This window comes from Chionomys nivalis, chromosome 21, assembly GCF_950005125.1.
Source record: "Chionomys nivalis chromosome 21, mChiNiv1.1, whole genome shotgun sequence".
Lineage (NCBI taxonomy): Eukaryota > Metazoa > Chordata > Mammalia > Rodentia > Cricetidae > Chionomys > Chionomys nivalis.
The window spans coordinates 40,893,671-40,913,595 of record NC_080106.1 but is presented as its reverse complement, the minus strand read 5'-3'; the positions used below and the strand labels follow the sequence as shown (position 1 = coordinate 40,913,595).

The following is a 19,925-nucleotide window of genomic DNA, read 5'->3' as shown; positions in this document are numbered from 1 at the left end:
GCCATATAAGGTGTGCGACAGATACACGAACATAACCATATGCACACACAGAAGTTTACATATGCCACACCATCGAGGCAAAGTATACCATTCTCTGGCCCCTGGGATTTGGGCTGTCCTACAAGCGCCCCTCACATGGAAATTATGGCTGAGACACATGGTAGAGACAGCCATGTCATCATCGAGTTATCACAGGCAGCACGCACATACTTTGACTGTTAAAGGGGCATGATAAACCAGAATGATAAGGGCACAGTATCACAGGAAAACAAAAGCTGGAAACAAATAATGTGTCCAATAAAATAATCCGTTTCTCAGAAACATGGATTCTGCTAGGTTGTAGAACAAGAACAACAACCAGTAGGGTACAGTTACAGACACAGATTCAAGTGCCAACCTGAGGCGTCAATTGTCACACATTTCTCACACAAAGAATATCACAGACTGACCCAAAAAGAGGATCATATTGAGAAGCCTGTAGTTGGCAGACACAGGAAGACAAAATCAGAACAGAACAGTCTTATAGACTCTGCTTGGACTATGCAGAGAAAAATGAGGGGGTGTTAATGAGGCTCCCGCGTAACCCTAAACCTGAAATTTTGTTTGTTTTGAGACTTGGTAGCCTGAAACTTGTTAAGTAGGTCAGCCTACCCTTGAACTCAGAGATCCACCTGCCTTTGCCATCCTGTGCTGGGATCAAAAGTGTGTGCCACCAAGGCTGGTTGACCAAATTTTTGGTTTGTATTTTTGAGACGGGGGTCTTACTATGTAGGCCAGGCTGAGTTTGAACTTATAGAGATCCACTTGGTTCCTTCTGAGTGCTGGATTAAAGGTGTACATCAAGCTTACTGTGTTTTTTTAGACAGTATCTTACAGAGTCCAGACTCACCTCCAACTTGCCTTGAACTCCGGATCATTTGTCTGCCCTTCCCAGGTGCAGATATTACAGGTATGCTCCACCCACCACTCTTAGCTTTTTTTTTTAAAGTTTCTTCTTTTATATATTTTTGAGTGTTGGCCTACATGCATGTATGTGCACCGGGTATGTGCCTGTATGTAAAATCTTCTGGTACTGAGTTATGGATGGTTGGAAGCCACAAAAAACAAACTGGGTCCTCAGCAGGAGCAAGTGTTATCTGCTGAGCCATCTCTCCAGCCCCTACACTCATCTTTTAAACCTGTGTATTATGCAGAGATTGATGTCCTAAACTTCTTGACAGTCATCAGATCATACACACATATGCAGTTGTACAAACTCCAGGATCCCAAGACAAAGGTGGAGGCTAAGCCAATCATAAACCCACCACCTCACACCTATACAGATATGAGCACACCTCCCTTGACTCAGGAACCCAAAATGGTGTGATGGGAGCAGGATAGGAGCTCCTGTAGAACTGGAGTGACCGAGTGCAGGAAGACTGTGTTTCCATGGTAATGGCACAGAGAATGCACTCAGAGGGTTTTACACATCCAATGGGGAGGGGAAGGAAGTGATGTCCTCTGGTTGTAGAACCCAGGGTCTCCATGCCATCTGTGATGACTGGATCCATGTCCAGATGTGCAAGCTGAAGGGGATAGGCTGGGGTCCAGCTGTGGCCTTAGGGAGGGGTTGAGTCACTCATTTCCCAGCAGTACAACCCAGGCAGGGCCCAGCTGTCCCTGGAAACAAGTAGGAGGAGATGGGATCCCCAAACCAGCTAGAGATTACTAATCCAAATTTGCAGAGTGGGGCCTCTTGGTTCCTACAAATGGAGGTCTTCAGATCTCTGCAAACTTTGAGGTTCCCTACATCTAAAATGCCTTGGCATCCTTCTAAATATGTGGTCAGTCCCAAAGGAAAGGTTTGTGGCTCTTTTTGCAGAATTAAAGGCACTTAGACCCACAGCATTGCTCCTTGGTTGTAAAAACAGATTGCAAGTCTTCCCTGCTGCCAAATCACAGCCTCCTTTTTCTCCCTAAAAGATGGGACTCCTTGCTAACCCAAGGGGAGGGCAAAGTACCTTCATTTATCTATCTGTTAACACATTTACTTATTTACTTTGAGATAGGGTCTCTCTATGTGACCCTTGCTGTCATGGATCTTAACACAGTAATTATTTGTCTCAGCCTCCAGAGTGCTGGGATTACAGGCAGGCACCATCTCACTCAGTCCGTAACCTACATTAAAATCTTTTCTTTTTTTTTCTGGTTTGTTTCTGGTTCTTCCAGACAAGGTTTCTCTGCTTAGCCCTGGCTACCCTGGAACTCTCTCTGGAGTCCGGGCTGGCCTTGAACTCAGAGATCCACTGGTCTTTGCTCCCCAGCTTTATTAAGTTAAGACTCCCTGAACATCTAGGATGCCTATATCACATCAACACTGAACAATTTAAGTCATCCTTCCAGCTGGACAGTGGTGGCGCATACCTTTAATCCCAGCACTCAGGAGGCAGAGGCAGTGGGGATCTCTGTGAGTTCGAGGTCAGCCTGGTCTGCACAGTGAGTTCCAGGACAGACTCTAAAGCTACACAGCAGAGAAACCCTGTCTCGAAAAAAAAAAATTAAAAAAGAAAGAAAATAGGAAAGCCAAATAAATAAATCAATAAGTCACCCTGCCATACACATAACTGGATTCTCAGAGTTCTTCTAAACTTCAAAGTCCCTGTAACTCCTTATCCCAAATTGTTGTGTCCCAGATGTCAGCCTCACATTGTTCTCATAGTCATGGTTCCTGGCTATGGTGCGTGTGCACGTGCGTGTGTGTGTGTGGGGATCGTATAGCTTTGTTTCCGCTTTGGGATATCAACTTCATGGTGGATGCGGGCTAGGGGAGCCAGCAGCAGCTCTCATGCCCATTAGAAGCCAGTCCATTCCCAAGCACGTTCCCTCCATCCCTCTCCACAGGTTCCCAGAGACTGGCGTCTGGAAAACAAGGCGTGAAGGGGTTGTGGAAGTGTGAATCAGCCTCCAAGCTCTCTGGTGTGCGCAGCTGAGAGTTTGAGTGGGTTGTAATCGAGTGTCTGTGGTAGGCTGTCAATCCTCTTGTAGGATTGAGGGCGGGAGGCTGATGTCACTAGGCTCACTCCATTGGGACAGGGTCGCTGGATCGGGGCTCAGTGCGCTGGATTCCGGCTCAATATCGGGCCCCGCCCCCCCACCCCAACCTGAACCCGCCCCAAAGCAGAGTCGGCCCAGCACCTCCCTCTGGGTACATCTAATAGCCTCTAATTACAGCATATTACCCCACCCGCCTGCGGGGGAGGGGCTTTCATTGGACCCAGGGGTCAAAGGACGCGGTCTGGGGCTTTACCCCAGGCGTCAAAGCCGGTGTACTTTGTAGCCGTTTTGTTTTTGTTTTTTTTTTTTGCTCATCTGCAAAACGTGATTTGCAATTTTTTTAAATAATAAAGTGTCTAAAATTAAAAAACAAAATGGGGAATTAAAGTAGCTCTTGACTCCTAGGGTCGTGGAGGACATTCAAATGTCTGTGAATATATAGCTTAATGTAGAGATTGCAAATAGTAAGCACTCCACAAACGACGTCTGAAGACTATTGTTAGCAATTGATTTCTTTCTTTAGAGCCCTCTGCGATCGTCTAAGCTGGCTCAACCGGTGGACGCACCCTTTTCCCTGAAGGTTTACCTGCGGTTTGCGCGCCCCCTGGTGGCTGTCAGGCGACCCGCAGTTTTGGCCGCACCAAGTATTCTAAGGGCTGGAAGCGCGGGCGGCGGGGAAGGAGCAGGGAGCCCAGTGGAAGGCGACTCTAGGCTAGGCAAGTGCGTGCGTCCTTCACTCGACCCTTCCTGCTCCCGACCACATCCGTCTCTTCTTGAAGGACTCCAGAGTCACTTCTCCGGGGAGGACTCTTTTATTAATCTCTCTCCGTTCATATAGAAAGGCTCTGATCACAGCGCGGACAAACAGGAGGCTTTCTCTCAGCTTCGGGGAAAGAGCATGGGTGCGCCTCTGAAACTGGGTGCGGTAGACCCGCCTTAGAAGGATCATGAGGACCACTCCGCCTCAGGAGAGGCCACGAGGAGCCGAGGCCACCCCTCTGCCGTCGGCACGGCTGGGCCAAACTGCCACCTAGCGGCAGGACGAGTGGCAGCCTGCGTCCCGCAGCCAAGATGGCGAGGGGGCGGGGAGGCAAGAGCTCGCTTTGGGGAGCGATCACGTGTTTGGGGCGGAGCCTGTGCCTAGGGGGCGGGGTGGAGCGGGGCGGCGCTCTAGGCCGAGCGGGAGGTCTGGGCTTCGGGCTCTCGCTGGTGGCGGACCCGGAGGCTGCTGCTGCGCGCCGGGGCTCCTTGGCCCGGATCGAATTCGATCCGGAGCCATGAGTGTGGACAAGGCCGAGCTATGCGGGTCTCTGCTCACCTGGGTAGGTCTGGGGGGCGGGGCTGGGTCAGGTGTGTGTCCTCTCTTCTCGCCCTGTCTTGGTCTTCTCTTCTGTCTTGGGGCTGGAAGGAGGAATAAGTCGTAGGCTTGCTGGGCCGTTGGACTCTGACCTGACCACCTGCCCCTGTCACGTGGGCAGGCCTGAGAGGCAAGAACAGGTGAGACCCCGCCCCTCTGGGACACAGAGCTGGTCACATGTCAGCAGTGGGGACCAGGTGACTCATGGTAACTCCCTGACTTAGGCTTGCAGGGTTTGTCAGGCTAGGTGAAATGAGGCCACGCCCCCTCCTGCCCAGGTATGTAGAAGCCACGCCCCCGCAGAGTTGCCGTGGTGGAGCTACAGACTAGTGTCTTCCCAACCCTTGGAGGTGTCTGAGTGGCTGGGGCAAAGTCTGCAAAAAGAAGAGTTTCATATCTTGAAATTTCCTGTTGCCCCTTCCGGCCCCCTTTAGTTGCAGACGTTCCAAGTTCCACCCCCCTGTGCCAGCCCCCAGGACCTGAGCAGCGGACTCGCCATAGCCCATGTGCTGAATCAGATGTGAGTGGGGCTGAGTGGGAGGATCCCGAGGGACTCCCCAGTCAGCTCATCACACTTTTCTCGCCCCTAGAGACCCTTCCTGGTTCAACGACGCATGGCTCCAGGGCATCTCAGAGGACCCAAGTCCCAGCTGGAGGCTGAAGGTGACAGGTGGACCCATGACTAGGGAATAACTAGAGGATGGATTTAAGAGGTGATCGTAAAGGGACAGTTAGACACATGTCCTGCATAATGGACAGGCAGACCTTCCAGGAAAAGGGCCAGATGTCGGATGATCAGCAAGCTATTTTTGTTCTTTATACCTAGCACCCACAGTAAGACAAAAGCTTGCCATCATTCTTGTGATGTGGACAAAAAGCACATACACAAACAGATGTTAACTTCCAAGAGGTATGGTGGCAAATGCCTGTAATCCCAGCTATTTTGGTATGCTGAGTCAGGAGGATGGCAAGTTCTCCAGCCTGGGCAACTTACTGAGCTCCTGTGTCAAAACTTTAAAAGGGGCGCCAGGAAGATAGCTCAACAATAGAGAATTTTCTCACCCTACCCAAGGTCCTGGGTTCCATCTCTAGTAGCGGGGGCTGTAGTGGAGGTGGTAGCCAGGACATGTGACACACGTGGGATCCCTGGACTTAGAAGGCAAGTGGATCAGGAACTCAAGGTCAACCTTGGTGGCTATACAGCAAGTCAGAAGCCATCCTGAGCCACGAGAGATGTCATTTCAAAAAACAAAGTTGGGCTGGAGGAATGGCTTATGCCATTATGAATACTGCTCTTCCAGAGGACCTGAGTTCAATTCCCAGTACAGCTATCAGGCAGCTCTGAACCCCCTGTAACTCTAGCCCCAGGGGATCTCACACTTCTGACCTTTTCGGGCATGGGCACACACACACACACAGAGTAATTTAAAACATAAATCTTAAAAAAAAAAAAAAAAAAAACAGTGGGTGCTATAGTGCATCCCTTTGATCCCAGCACTTGGGAGCTTGAGGCAGGCCGATCTCTGTGAGTTCAAGGCCAGTATGGTCTACAAAGTGAGTTCCAGGGTAGCTAGAGATACAAAGAGAGAAACCTGATTCAAAAAACAAACAAAAGGCAACAGGAGGTGGGTAGGTGCTTTCTTGAGATGGTCTTATCTCCGGGTTATACTTGGAGAAGGTTTTCTGCGCACAGGGAACAGTGATTGCAGAATGCCTAAAGTGGGAGGGAGCTGCGCGAGGAAGCGCCAAGAGGTCAGAAGAAAGAGGAATAGATCAAGAACTGAAGGACTTAGATCACCAAGGGACCAGCAGGTCAGGGAGGCATAATCGTTTGTTTGTTTGTTTGGTTTGGTTTGGTTTTTTGAAACAGGGTTTCTTTGTGTAGCCCTGGCTGTCTTGGAACTTGCTCTTTAGACCAGGCTGGCCTCAAATTCAGAAATCCTCCTGGCTCTGCCTTCCAAGTGCTGTGTTTAAAGGCCACCATGACTTGCAAGTATTCTACTTTAAGTACTATGGAAAGCAGGGAATGGTTTCAGCAAAAGAAAGACACAGCCTGGACCCGCCATTTAGAAGCTCCCCCTAGCTGCTTGTGGAGGAATGAATGCAGTGTGAACAGCAAGAACTGATGAGGACTGGGAATGCAGCTCAGAGGGCCACAGCTAGCCTAGAATCCAGCAGTGAGGGCAGGAAGCATGGCTCCGTGGAAGAGCCCTTGTCCACCATACCTAAGACCCTGGGTTTGATCTCCAGTACTCCTACCCACCACACACACAGGTGGGAGATGAGAAGCATGGGTACAGGCATCCAAGTGAGAGGTGACGTTAGTAGCGCCAGGTATCAAGAAGCCATTGGGTTCTGGGACTTGTGAATAAAGATGGTCAGGTAGACACTGAGTACGGGCAATGCAGGTCATCCCTAGGGAAGGATACTTAGAATAAGACCAAGCAACGAGGGGATAAGCAGTGAAAGAAAATTGAGGCGGGGTGTGGGGAGGAAGTGAGGACGGATTTGGGAGCATTGCTTTAGGCTCCATGTGTAGATAACTCCTTGGCCTCACCAGGTCAGGAAACTGGAGAAGATCTTACAGAGCTTGATGGAATACTCGAAGGATGTGAGTAACTGCCAAGGGCTTAGGGGGCTGGGCTGGGAGACAGTTTGGTCTGTGAGCCCTGATGTCTCCCCTCTGTGTTCTCAGGTTCTGGGACATCCCGTATCTGAACAGCTCCTTCCAGATGTGAGCCTCATTGGCGAGTTCTCAGATCCCGCAGAGCTCGGCAAGCTGCTTCAGTTGGTACTGGGCTGTGCTATCAGTTGTGAGAAAAAACAGGGTATGAGGAGGGCTAGAGAGGAGGAAGCCAGAGAGCTCCCAGAGGACCCTGGGGGGGATGCTCTTTCCTCTCCCATCCATCCCTACACTCAGCCTCTCACCTCCACCTTCGTCCTCAGAGTATATCCAGAGAATTATGACACTGGAGGAATCTGTTCAACATGTAGTGATGGAAGCCATTCAGGAGGTGGGTGAGGGCATCCCCTGTGGCAGTCCAGAAGTGTCAGGGGAGGGGACATTGGGCAACTGGGCACAGCCCTTGCTCTGCTTGGTAAGGTCTGGCTTCTGCCCGGAAGTCAGCGGTTCCAGACCAGTATATGTTGGCTGTAAGTCAGAACCCTGTAGCCTCAGAAGCATTGGCCTTTTTCTGCACTGGAGGGAGCCTCTGAGCAGGAGTTATCTGGGTAAACTAGCATCAGAGAGGGGCAGGAGAGAGGTCCCTAGGCCGATGTGTTCTGAAGGCTCTCTCAGCCAGCCTAGCTCATCACAGTGCCCCCTTCCGCAGCTCATGACAAAAGACACTCCCGATTCCCTGTCAACGGAGACTTATGGGAACTTTGATACACAGGTAATGGAAAGGCTTGTCCTTATGTAGTCCCGACAGCAATGCTGAACTTTAGATTCTCCTGGTTCAGGAGCATCTGATAAAGGGCTTGTTATCCTTAAACTTAATCAACCATCCCTGTTTCTCTGGTCTTAGCCTCTTCCCTTGCCCTATCTCAAGGATTAGAAAATCTTCTCCCATTCTCTTAGGACCCCAGCCCACTCTTAGATCCTGGGGTTCCTTGATCCTTCCCCAGGGCCCCTGGAAATCACAGCTTTTCTCCCCCCTCCCTCTGACTGGATCCCCAAGTCCTTCATCTCCCACCCATTGTCCGTCTCCTCAGTCCCGAAGATACTATTTCCTGAGTGAGGAGGTGGAGGAGGGTGATGAACTTCAACAACACTGCCTAGATCTGGAGCGCCAGGTGGGTGAGGCTGAGGGAACAGGGCCAGTTGCATAAACCTACCGACATAAAACCTGGTTCATGCTCCAGTTCACCCGTCTCCCCCACCCACAGCTTGTACTCCTTTCAGAGGAGAAACAGAATCTGGTGCAAGAGAATGCTGCCCTGCGAGAGCGGGTGGGCCGCTCGGAAGTAGAGAGTGCCCCCGGCCTCACTGCTAAGAAGCTGTTGCTCCTGCAGTCACAGCTAGAGCAGCTGCAGGAGGAGAACTTCAGGTGTGGTCAGCTGGGATTGGGGCCGGGGCACTGGGGCCCCGGGCATCCTTCTGATGTCTTTCCTCTGACACCCCAGGCTGGAGAGCAGCCGAGAAGATGAGCGGCTGCGCTGCATGGAGCTGGAGCGGGAGGTCACTGAGCTGCAGCAACGGAACCAAGCGCTGACCAGCCTCTCCCAGGAAGCACAAGCACTAAAGGATGAGATGGATGAGCTTCGGTAGGTGGCAGGTCCTGAATGCCCACCACATACCTGCAGCATCAGCACAGACTTCTCTCTAGTGCTGTGGTACTCCCAACCCCCAAATGCTAAGTAGACTTATACATCGTACCTCCTAGGCTCAATGTACCATCCTGAACCACACAGTACCCACTAGGGCCCACTTTAGAGAGACCTCCTGGGGGCTGGAGAGATGGCTCAGAGGTTAAGAGCATTGTCTGCTCTTCCAAAGGTCCTGAGTTCAATTCCCAGCAACCACATGGTGGCTCACAGCCATCTGTAATGGGGTCTGGTGCCCTCTTCTGGCCTGTAGGCAGACACACAGACAGAATATTGTATATATAATAAATAAATAAATATTTTAAAAAAATTATGTTTAGAGAGACCTCCTGAATCCATGAAGCCCCCTTGGTTTTTACAGTGTTATTAGCCAACACCTGACAGCAAAATACAGCCCCGGGGCAAATGCAGCCCCTCTATGAATACTTTCCAGACCCCACCATTTGGATCCCATCATGCCGCTGGATTCTAGGATGTCCTCAAAGAATGTATCATCGCAGCTCCCTGTGAACCTGCTGTGCTTTCTGTATCCCCAAAGACCTCTCCTCTAACCCTATATACTCTTAGAATGCTAACACACCCAGAGAACATCCCACCTTGCTTCTGACGACTCCTCACAGCTCCCCCATGACCCCAGAGTGTCCTTATTACTCCCTTGTTGCCCCATAGCTCTTCCATGTCTGTGCACTTCCGCTCCCGAGAACCTCTCCATTATAACCTGTTACCGTAATGACCCCTACCGGAACCACAAACCTGACTACCTTCACCTCGAACCCCAATCCCTCAGGCTGAAACCCTTCCCTGCCCAACACTCCAGCTGCCTTCTGAAATTTCCACTTCCTATGCCTCTCTCAGACAGTCCTCCGAACGTGCAAGACAGCTGGAGGCCACTCTGAACAGCTGCCGGAGCCGCCTGGGTGAGCTGCAGGAGCTCAGGCGGCAGGTGCGGCAGCTGGAGGAGCGGAATGCGGGCCATGCGGAACGCACGCGCCAGCTGGAAGAGGAGCTGCGCCGTGCGGGATCCCTGCGTGCGCAGCTCGAGACTCAGCGCAGGCAGGTAAGGCAGGTAGCACCATCCCTTAACGGCTGGGCCCATCGCTAAAGTCCACTCCCAGCACAGCTCTGCAGCCTCCCTCATGTATTCCAAGGCCACGCCCTCTAGATGCACCCTTACTCGGACTGGGTTTATAAGCCCCACTTCTTCTCAACACTCTTCCTCCCAACTCCTAGGCACCACTAGGTCCCTCCTAGACCCACCCCCTCTTATGGTTCCACCCCCTCAAAGGATTCTACCCCCTCTTCTGCCGCTCCTTTGCTGCCCCTCCTATCTCTGCTGTCCTCACTCCTCTCTCTTCCCCCTGGTTTTTCTGTGTAGCCCTGGCTTTCCTGGAACTCGTTCTGTAGACCAGGCTGGCTCAAACTCAGAGATCCACCTGCCTCTGCCTTCCACCACTCCCAGTTCTCTCTCTCTCTCTCTCTCTCTCTCTCTCTCTCTCTCTCTCTCTCTCTCTCTCTCTCTCTCTCTTTCTCTCTCTCTCTCTTGGTTGTTTGAAACGGTGTTTCTCTGTAGCTTTGGAGCCTATCCTGGAACTAGCTCTTGTAGACCAGGCTGGCCTCGAACTCACAGAGATCCGCCTGCCTCTGCCGAACTCACAGAGATCCGCCTGCCTCTGCCTCCCGAGTGCTGGGATTAAAGGCGTGTGCCACCACCGCCCGGCTATGTTTTACTGATTTTGTGTGAGAGTTTATGTATGTGTGAGTAGGGTTCAGAAGACAACTTGCAGAAGCTGGTTTTCTGTTTCTGCCCTGTGGGTTCCAGAAATTGAGCTCAGGCCGTCAGGCTCAGAGGAAAGTGTTCTTATCCGCTGAGTCTCAGGCCCACTCCTGCAGGTGCAGGAGCTGCAAGGCCAGTGGCAGGAAGAGGCCATGAAGGCTGAGAAGTGGCTGTTTGAATGCCGAAACCTAGAGGAAAAGTGTGACCTGGTGACAAAGGAGAAGGAGGTAAGGCCTCAGCCCTGCAGGCCAGCCTCTACCCTGTGTGTCCTGGGATAGCCCATTTCCCACAAGATCCAACTGGCATCGTGCATTCTGTCCCTGTAGCGGCTGTTGACGGAGAGAGACTCTCTGAGGGAGGCCAATGAGGAGCTCCGCTGTGCACAGCTGCAGCCTAGGGGATTGGCTCAGGCTGGTGAGGTTCAGATCCGGGTTGGTGGTGGTCTGGGGCTGTACTTTTTTGTTCTTGTTGTTGTTTTGTTTTTAATCTTATACATTTTTTATTGATATTTATTGAGCTCTACATTTTTCTCTGCTCCCCTCCCTGCCTCTCCCCTCCCACTTCAACCCTCCCACAAGGTCCCCATGCTCCCAATTTACTCAGAAGATCTTGTCTTTTTCTACTTTCTTTTTTTTTATTGATGTTTATTGAGCTCTACATTTTTTTTTAAATTTTATTTATTATTTATACAGTGTTCTGTCTGCATGCCAGAAGAGGGAACCAGATCAAATTACAGATGGTTGTGAGCCACCATGTGGTTGCTGGGAATTGAACTCAGGACCTCTGGAAGAGCAGCCAGTGCTCTTAACCTCTGAGCCATCTCTCCAGCCCCTGAGCTCTACATTTTTCTCTGCTCCCCTCCCTGCCTCTCCCCTCCTCCCCTCCAATTCTCCCCCAAGGTCTCCATGCTCCCAATTTACTCAGGAGATCTTGTCTTTTTCTATTTTCTACTTCCCATGTAGATTATATCTATGTAAATCTCTCTTAGTGTCTGCATTGTTGTCTAAGTTCTCTGGGATTGTGGTTTGTAGGCTGGTTTTCTTTGCTTTATGTTTAAAAACCACCTATGAGTGAGTACATGTGATAATTGTCTTTCTGTGTCTGGGTTACCTCACTCAAAATAATGTTTTATAGCTCCATCCATTTTCCTGCAAAATTCAAGCTGTTATTTTTTTCTGCTGTGTAGTACTCCATTGTGTAAATGTACCACATTTTTCTTATCCATTCTTCGATCGAGGGACATTTAGGTTGTTTCCAGGTTCTGGCTATGACAAACAAAACTGCTATGAACATAGTTGAGCACATGTCCTTGTGGCATGATTGAGCATCCTTTGGATATATACCCCAAAGTGGTATTACTGGGTCTTCAGGAAGGTTGTTTCCCAATTTTCTGAGAAACCACCACACTGATGTCCAAAGGGGTTGTACTAGCTTGCATTCCCACCAGCAATGCAGAAGTGTTCCCTTTTCCCCACAACCTCTCCAGCATAAGTTGTCATCAGTGTTTTTGATCTTGGCCACTCTTACAGGTGTAAGATGGAATCTCAGAGTAGTTTTGATTTGCATTTCTCTGATGACTAAGGATGTTGAACATTTCCTTAAGTGTCTTTCAGCCATTTTAGATTCCTCTGTTGAGAGTTCTCTGTTTAGGTCTGTACTCCATTTCTTTTTATTGGATTGTGTGATCTTTTGGTGTCCAATTTCTTGAGTTTTTTGTATATTTTGGAGATCAGACTTCTGTCTGATGTGGGGTTAGTGAAGATCTTTTCCCATTCTGTAGGCTGTCGTTTTGTCTTGTTGACCATGTCCTGTAGTGGGAGCTGCGGGCTGTGTTCCTGCTGCCCCAGCTCCTGGTCGCCTGGCTAGCTTATGCCCCGAAATAACAACACACAAACTGTATTCTTTTAAACACTGCTTGGCCCATTAGCTCTAGCCCTTACTGGCTAATTCTCATATCCCGATCAACCCATCTCTAATAATCTGTGTAGCACCAGTCTTACCGGGAAAGATTCAGCATGTCTGACATGGCGGCTTGCTTCATCGTGTCTGCCTCTGAGAGGAGCTGCCCTGCATCTGAGCTCACTTCCTCTTCCTCCCAGCATTCTGTTCTGTTTACTCTACCCACCTAAAGGCTGGCCAATCAAATGGGCTAAGGCAGTTTCTTTATTAGTCAATGACCTTCCTCCATCATTTCCCCTTTTTCTGTTTAAACAAAAAAAGGAAGGCTTTAACTTTAACAGCAAAATTACATATAACAAAAGTTATCAAGTAAAAATTACAGTTACAATATTTACATCTATTTTATCTTTTATCATAACAATGGAAAACTATAACTATCTAACCATTCTTCAACTCCATCAAAGACTCCAGAAGGATATAATATTACCTAAGTAAATGAGAAGTGAGCATCTTACAAAACTCTAGAAATCACAGAGACATCTCGCTGCCTGGATAGTCACCCAAAGTTCCTCTGTACCGTTGGGGCATCCATCTTCGGCCTACAGGCCCATAGTTTCCAGCAGACATTTCTATGAAGCAGGAAATTTCAAAGGCAGTTCAGTCACTATCTGCTGTGTCCTGCAGAATGTCTCGCAGACTCTTTCATGAATCAGGAACCCCGAAAGATCATCTCACCTTTATACAGGTTCAGCAGTCCTCTCTCTGTGGGTTCTCTGTGTCCAGTTTATGCAATAGTCCAGGCAAGAACAGTTTCTTGCCCAAATGGCTATCAAACTCCATAAAGATCCTCTTCAATGCCCATCTTCTTTTTGAAGTAGATTGGTGCTGCCAGGAGCGGACGTGTCTCATTGTCATGAAAAGCCCTAAGTTATTAAAACATTTAAAATGCCATCTTCTATAATCTTTGAAAGATATGAAGAATGCCTATCTAAAATATATCTATGTACATCTAGAAAATCTAACTAACATGACTACAAGCTTGATTATTGATGATTATCCATTAACAACCTATATACATTACATTTTTACATGAACTACACAATCACAATACCCTAATCAATATCAGAAATATATATACACATATATATACATAACAAAATAGCCTTAAATTTATATCAACAAAGCAAAACTTATACCAATGTAAATTATCCATATCTATATCAGTGTCCTTTGCTTTACAGAAGCTTTTCAGTTTCAGGAGGTCCCATTTATTAATTGTTTCTCTCAGTGTCTGTGTTGCTGGGGTTCTATTTAGGAAGTGGTTCCCTGTGCCAATGCATTCAAGTGTATGTCCCACTTTCTCTTCTATACGGTTCAGTGTGGCTGGCTTTATGTTGAGGTCTTTGATCCATCTGGACTTGAGTTTTGTGCAATCTATTTTCATTCTTCTACATGTTGATATCCAGTTATGCCAGCACCACTTATTAAATATGCTTTCTTTTTTTCCATTTGATATTTTTTGCTTCCTTGTCAAAGATTAGGTGTTCGAAGATGTGTGGATTGATATCCGGGTCTTCTGTTCGGTTCCATTGGTCTTCCTGTCTGTTCTTATGCCAATACCAGGCTGTTTTCAGTACTGTAGCTCTGTAGTAGAGTTTGAATTCAGGGATTGTGACGCCTCCAGAAGTTCTTTTATTGTACAGGATTGTTTTGGCTATCCTGGGTTTTTTGCTTTTCCATATGAAGTTGAGTACCGTTCTTTTGAGGTCTTTGAAGAATTTTGCTGGGATTTTGATGGGCATTGCATTGAATCTGTAGATTGTTTTTGGTAAGATTGTCTGGGGCTGTACTTTAGTCCTCAGAGATGACCCTTGAAAAGAGAACCCAGGCCGGGCGGTGGTGGCGCACGCCTTTAATCCCAGCACTTGGGAGGCAGAGGTAGGCGGATCTCTGTGAGTTCGAGACCAGCCTGGTCTACAAGAGCTAGTTCCAGGACAGGCTCCAAAACCACAGAGAAACCCTGTCTCGAAAAACAAAAAAAAACAAAAAAAGAAAAGAGAACCCAGGAATAGAGACCGTGTGTGCACCTGAAACCTGAAGATTTTTTGTTTTCTTCAGACTTCTCGCTGGATCCCATTCCTTCTGGCCTGGAAAACTTAGCAGCCGAGATCCTGCCGGCAGAGCTCAGGTATACTGGGGCCTCGTGAGGCTCTGGACCCATCCAGGGCAGGCTCTTCCTCAGCCCCGCTCTCTGGGTGTTCCTGCTCTGCTCTACTGGTTCAAAGGCCCTTCAGAGGCTTTTCAGTGCACAAATGAAGTCCAGCCCACGTGACTTTGCTCCGGTTGCAAAATTCCTACATCTTGGCTAGGCTTACTTTGATCTGAGACTCAGGTTCCTGCCCTGGTATCACTCGAGTCCTTGCTAGGTTCAGTTCCTTTTACCCTGCTCTGAGCACTCCCACCTAGCGCTTACTGTTTCCACTTCTGGGTTCAAGTGTTCTAATCTTTCCCAGCCCAACCAGAGTGCCTCTTTGGAGCCCCTTCCATCGTGCCCAGGTCAGCCCCAGAGCCTGAGTCACTGGAGCCTGGTCCTCAGTACTTCCACCCCAAATCAGGCTGAGCTCTTTCCAAGACAGCAATCGGCCCAGAGTTTCACCTGATGGGCCCTCTAGGAGGACAGCCCTATTCCTCACTGTTCTCAGAGAGACGCTCCTGAGGCTCCAGCTGGAGAACAAGCGGCTACGCCAGCAGGAGGCCGCGGACCGGGAGCGACAGGAGGAGCTGCAGCGCCACCTGGAGGAGGCTAACCGTGCACGCCATGGGCTGGAGACGCAGCACCGGTAAGAGCCCTTGTCAGCTTGTTTGGGAGATCTACAGGCGACTGCGTGCCAGTACTAAGCACCCTTTCTCGTTAGGCTGAACCAGCAGCAGCTGTCTGAGCTGAGAGCCCAGGTGGAGGATCTACAGAAGGCCTTGCAGGAACAGGGGGGCAAGGCTGAGGATGTGAGTGCCCACCTCCTCCCTGCCTGGCCCTCCCTAGAGCTCCCCAGTAATCTTCCTCTCTCCCCACCCCCTTGCTGCCTGATGCCTGGTGAAGGCCACTGTGAGTACCCCGGCCCAGGGAGGCACCCCATCGTTAACACACAGGTTTTCAGATCTTGTTCTCTGCCCCTTACTCCCTGCTGCTTCTCTCCCCCAGCCCACCCTGCTGAAGAGGAAGCTGGAAGACCACCTGTAAGTGAGGAGAGCCGTCACTCCTGGGGTGGGAACCGGTGGGCTAAGGTGTGGAGAATTGTGGGTGAGGAGGTCCCGTCAGCTCAGGTCAAGTGCAGTCTTTGCTTTGAGACGGGCTGTCGGGCTGTCGTGTACCGAAGCCGGCCTTGCTCTCAAATATGAACCTTAATGTATTTATGTTTGCCTTAATGTATTTATTTTATGTGTATGAGTGTTTTGTCTGTATGTCTGTACCACACGTGCCCATGGTATTCAGCGGAAGGGCTCCCATCCCCTGGAACTTGAGTTACAGGACAGCTGTGAGGCACCATCTGGGTGCTGGGAACCATACTTGGGTCCCCTACAGGAACAGCGAGTGATCTTAGCCCAGACAGGCCAAGGCTTTGTAGTCCTCCTGCCTCAACCTCCCTCCTAGCATCACCATTAGGCCTGACTCAGAATCTCTTTTAGAAAAAGGGGGGGGGGGCTGGAAAGATGGCTCAGCGGTTAAGAGCACTGACCTCTCTTCCTAGAGGTCCTGAGTTCAATTCCCAGCAACCACATGGTTATTCACCACCTGTAATAAGATCTGGCGCCCTCTTCTGGCCTGCAGGCAGGCATATATGCAGACAGAACATAATAAATAAGTTTTTGTTTGTTTGTTTGATTTTTGATTTTTCGAGACAGGGTTTCTCCGTAGTTTTTGGTTCCTGTCCTGGAACTAGCTCTTGTAGACCAGGATGGCCTCGAACTCACAGAGATCCACCTACCTCTGCCTCCCGAGTGCTGGGATTAAAGGCGTGCGCCACCACTGCCCGGCTTCAATAAATAAGTATAAAAAAAAAAAAAGAAAAAGTAGGAGGGGCTGGAGAGATGGCTCAGTGGTTAAGAGCATTGCCTGTTCTTCCAGAGGTCCTGAGTTCACAACCATCTGTAATGAGATCTGGTGTCCTCTTCTGGCCTGCAGGGATACCTGCAGGCAGAACACCATATACATAATAAATAAAATAAATCTTTAAAAAAGAAAAGAAAGCTGGGCGGTGGTGGTGCACGCCTTTAATCCCAGCACTCGGGAGGCAGAGGCAGGCGGATCTCTGTGAGTTTGAGATCAGCCTGGTCTACAAGAGCTAGTTCCAGGACAGGCTCCAAAACCACAGAGAAACCCTGTCTCGGAAAACCAAAATAAATAAATAAAAAAGAAAAGAAAAAGTAGGAGATGGTGGTGTGTGATTCCAGCACTCAGAAGGCACTCAGAAGAGAGAAGGAGGAGAGCAGGAGTTCAAGGCCATCCTGGTTAGTGTCTCAAGCTAAGGGCAAGTCGCGCGCACACGCACACGGGCACAGACCACTTTGCCCTAGTGGGGCTCTGCAAGCAAAGCCCCAGCCAAGCGTGCCTCTGATCACTGGTCTAGTATGCACAAGACTTTTGGGGTCCATCGTTAGTGCCACAGAAGTATCAAATAGAGATCACCCTGGGGCTGGAGAGATGGCTCAGCAGTTAAGCTCACTTGCTAGTTTTCCAGAGTAGTCAAGTTTGAATTCAGTCCCCATGTCATGTGGCTCACGATCACTCGTAACTCCAGTTCCTCAGGTACACAGACACATGTGGCTTACACTCAGACCCTCCATAACAAATAATAAATTCTCAAAAACAAAACAAAAAACAAACAAAAACCACCAACCTTGGCTGCTGGGTGGAGAATGAAATGGAGGTGTTGAAAGTGGAAGAGAATGGCCAGGGATGAATGATGACAAGGACCAGACCAACTTGGGATGGGGAGATAGTTAGAGCAAGGAGGTCTTGGTTATAATGAAGCTTCTGATTTGCTGGGATACCACTAGGAAGAGAAGCTAGTGGGCCAGGAGTGTCTCTGCTGTATCAGTCTAGAGTTCAGTGAGATACTGGGGTGTAGCCCAATGGCAGAGCACTTGTCTAGCATGGCCAAGGCCCTGGGTTATATCCCCACATCACAGATGGATGAATTGATGGACGAATGAACAGACGGATGGATGGATGGGCAGACAGAGATGCCAGCCCAAGACCATCCACTTCTTCCATGCCCGCAGGCAGAAGCTGCATGAGGCTGATCTGGAGCTGCAGAGGAAACGAGAATACATTGAGAAGTTGGAGCCTCCTACTGACAACAATAGTAAGTGGAGTTGGGGTTCAGCAGTAGCCAGGGCTAGAGGGAGCTCAGAGTGCAACACAGAACTTAGAGACCTTGTTTGTTCTGCAGCAGCTCGTCGGATTGAAGAGCTGCAGGACAACCTGCAGAAGAAGGATGCAGACTTGCAGGCTATGGAGGAGCGATACCGCCGCTATGTGGACAAGGCACGCACAGTAAGGATGCTAGGTGTACCACTATCTGCCTCAGGTCCTGCTCCTTGTGCTTCCCACCAGTTCACATCTCCTGGCAGTTTATACATCCCTGCCCTCTGCACTCAAACCCATTATACCACACCATGTCGTATCCCAGGCTTCTGCATGGTGCTGAACTGTCATATTCCTTGCACTCCAGTGTGTCAAGGGGGTCTGCAAAGAAGCTGTGGGCCGTAGTTCAGTGGTAGAACTTCTGTCTCAGATCTACCAGTGAGGTGCTGGAAACGTTGCTAAGTGATAGAGTGCTTGTCTGTGATCTGCCAGCCAGGGGCTCACTAACGACACTTGCTTAGCAGGCAGGAGACCCTGGGTTCAGTCACTAGCATTCCAAAGAATAAGTAAATATATCACATAAAGCCAAAGAGGAGGCCTGGGTGGTTCAAGTCTGTGTTCCCAACCATTCTGCAGGATTAGGTGGAATGAAAAATAAAGAGCCAGGCATAGTGATACACTCCTTTAATCCTAGCACTAAGGAGGCAAAGACAGGTAGCTCTCCATGAGTTTGAGGTCAGCCAGACTAGATAAGATAGACAGACAGACAGACAGAAGGAAATAGATCCAGATGTGGTGGCACCTTGTGACTCAGAGGCAAGAGAATCATAAGCTGAGGTCTGATCTGAATGAGACACTGTCTCAAACAGAACAAAATAGTGCTGGTGGTAGAACTATGTTGCCTAGTCTGTGTGAGGCCTTAAATCTAATCAGTCCCCAGGACTTCAAAAAGTCACTGTCATTATAATCAAGCTCATTCTTCTGTAATTTTTTTTCTAATCCTTAGGTCATTCAGACCCTGGAACCCAAGCAGCGGCCACCCACTGGGGTGTCCCCGGAACTCCAAACCCTGAGGAAACAGCTGTGGGAGCGGAACATGCGAATACGGCACCTGGAGGTAGGTATCCTCGTGCCTCCATGCGGCCATCCGCACACCCATGCCCCTGACTCTTGCTCTCCTGGCAGATGGACTATGAGAAGAGCCGGAGTCAGCGGGAGCAGGAGGAAAAGCTGCTCATCAGTGCCTGGTACAGCATGGTAAGTGGGCTGCCTCCAGGCTGGTGTGTCAGGCTCACACGGCTTAGGTAGGCCCACTTACTCCCTGTCAATCATACCATCTCTCTAGGGTATGGCCTTGGAGCAACGGGCTGGGGAAGAACAGGCTCCTGCCCACGCCCAGTCCTTCCTGGCACAGCAAAGACTTGCCACCAATGCACGCCGAGGACCCCTGGGACGCCTGGCTTCTCTGAGCCTTCGCCCCACTGACAAGCACTGACAGACTTCAACTTCCTGCTGCCTGCTGGAGTCCTCCAGCTCAAGTGGAGGGCTTGGGGCCTCGACCTTGACTGAGGTTGTGACTTCTGACCTTTGCCTCCTTAGCTGGGAGAGAAGGGGAGAAGCAGGTAGCAGGTGGTGCAGGGGTGCAGGCCAATCCTTTTTAGCAATGTGATTCTTATCCTCGATTCTTCTTCTCGTTCTACCTGGGAAGAGCCTGATTTTATATTTGAAAAGAATAAAGATTTTAAATCTATCGTGAATGGACTCTGAGCACCATGGTAAGGAATAGAAAGTGGGCTGGGGACACAGACTGTTGTTTCTAAGAAAGCCTTGTCTTGTCTTGCATTTTTCCCTCCCTCCTTCCCTCCCTCCCTCCCTCCCTCCCTCCCTCCCTCCCTCCCTCCCTCCCTCCCTCCCTCCCTCCCTTCCTACATTTTTTTTACATGTATGAGTGTTTTGCCCTTGTGTATGTTTATTGTTTATGTACTATGTATGTGTTTGCTGTTTACAGAGGCCAAAAGAAGGCATCAGATCCCTGGAATTAGAGTTAAGGATGGTTGTGAGCCACCATATGTGTTCTGGGAGTTGAACCCTGGTCCCCTGGAAGAGGAGCCAGTGCTCTTAACCACTGAGCCATCTCTCCAGGTTCTTGTCTTGCATTCTTTTTTTTTTTT

General features: G+C 49.6%; 1 protein-coding gene across 7 annotated transcripts; it reads left to right on the top strand.

Annotated features, from left to right (window-relative positions):
- The first annotated feature begins 3,732 nt into the window (after positions 1 to 3,732).
- On the top strand, positions 3,733 to 19,511 carry Hook2 (hook microtubule tethering protein 2). 7 transcript variants are annotated; one of them, XM_057753512.1, is made up of 22 exons: positions 3,733 to 3,753; positions 4,825 to 4,910; positions 4,981 to 5,053; positions 6,951 to 7,001; positions 7,086 to 7,218; positions 7,337 to 7,404; positions 7,723 to 7,785; positions 8,105 to 8,185; positions 8,279 to 8,439; positions 8,516 to 8,656; positions 9,572 to 9,773; positions 10,607 to 10,717; positions 10,817 to 10,904; positions 14,508 to 14,577; positions 15,092 to 15,229; positions 15,305 to 15,392; positions 15,589 to 15,623; positions 17,670 to 17,752; positions 17,840 to 17,943; positions 18,761 to 18,871; positions 18,940 to 19,011; positions 19,100 to 19,511. In XM_057753512.1, exons 4-22 carry the CDS (start codon positions 6,984 to 6,986, stop codon positions 19,247 to 19,249), a joined length of 1,917 nt encoding a protein of 638 aa, XP_057609495.1. In that variant the 5' UTR covers positions 3,733 to 3,753; positions 4,825 to 4,910; positions 4,981 to 5,053; positions 6,951 to 6,983; the 3' UTR covers positions 19,250 to 19,511. The 7 variants fall into 7 exon arrangements, 5 of the variants coding, with proteins under 5 accessions (XP_057609495.1, XP_057609494.1, XP_057609493.1 ...); XM_057753511.1 differs by lacking the exon at positions 3,733 to 3,753 and adding an exon at positions 4,174 to 4,355 and having other exon boundaries at positions 17,843 to 17,943; XM_057753510.1 differs by lacking the exon at positions 3,733 to 3,753 and adding an exon at positions 4,175 to 4,355.
- Positions 19,512 to 19,925: the final 414 nt, after the last annotated feature.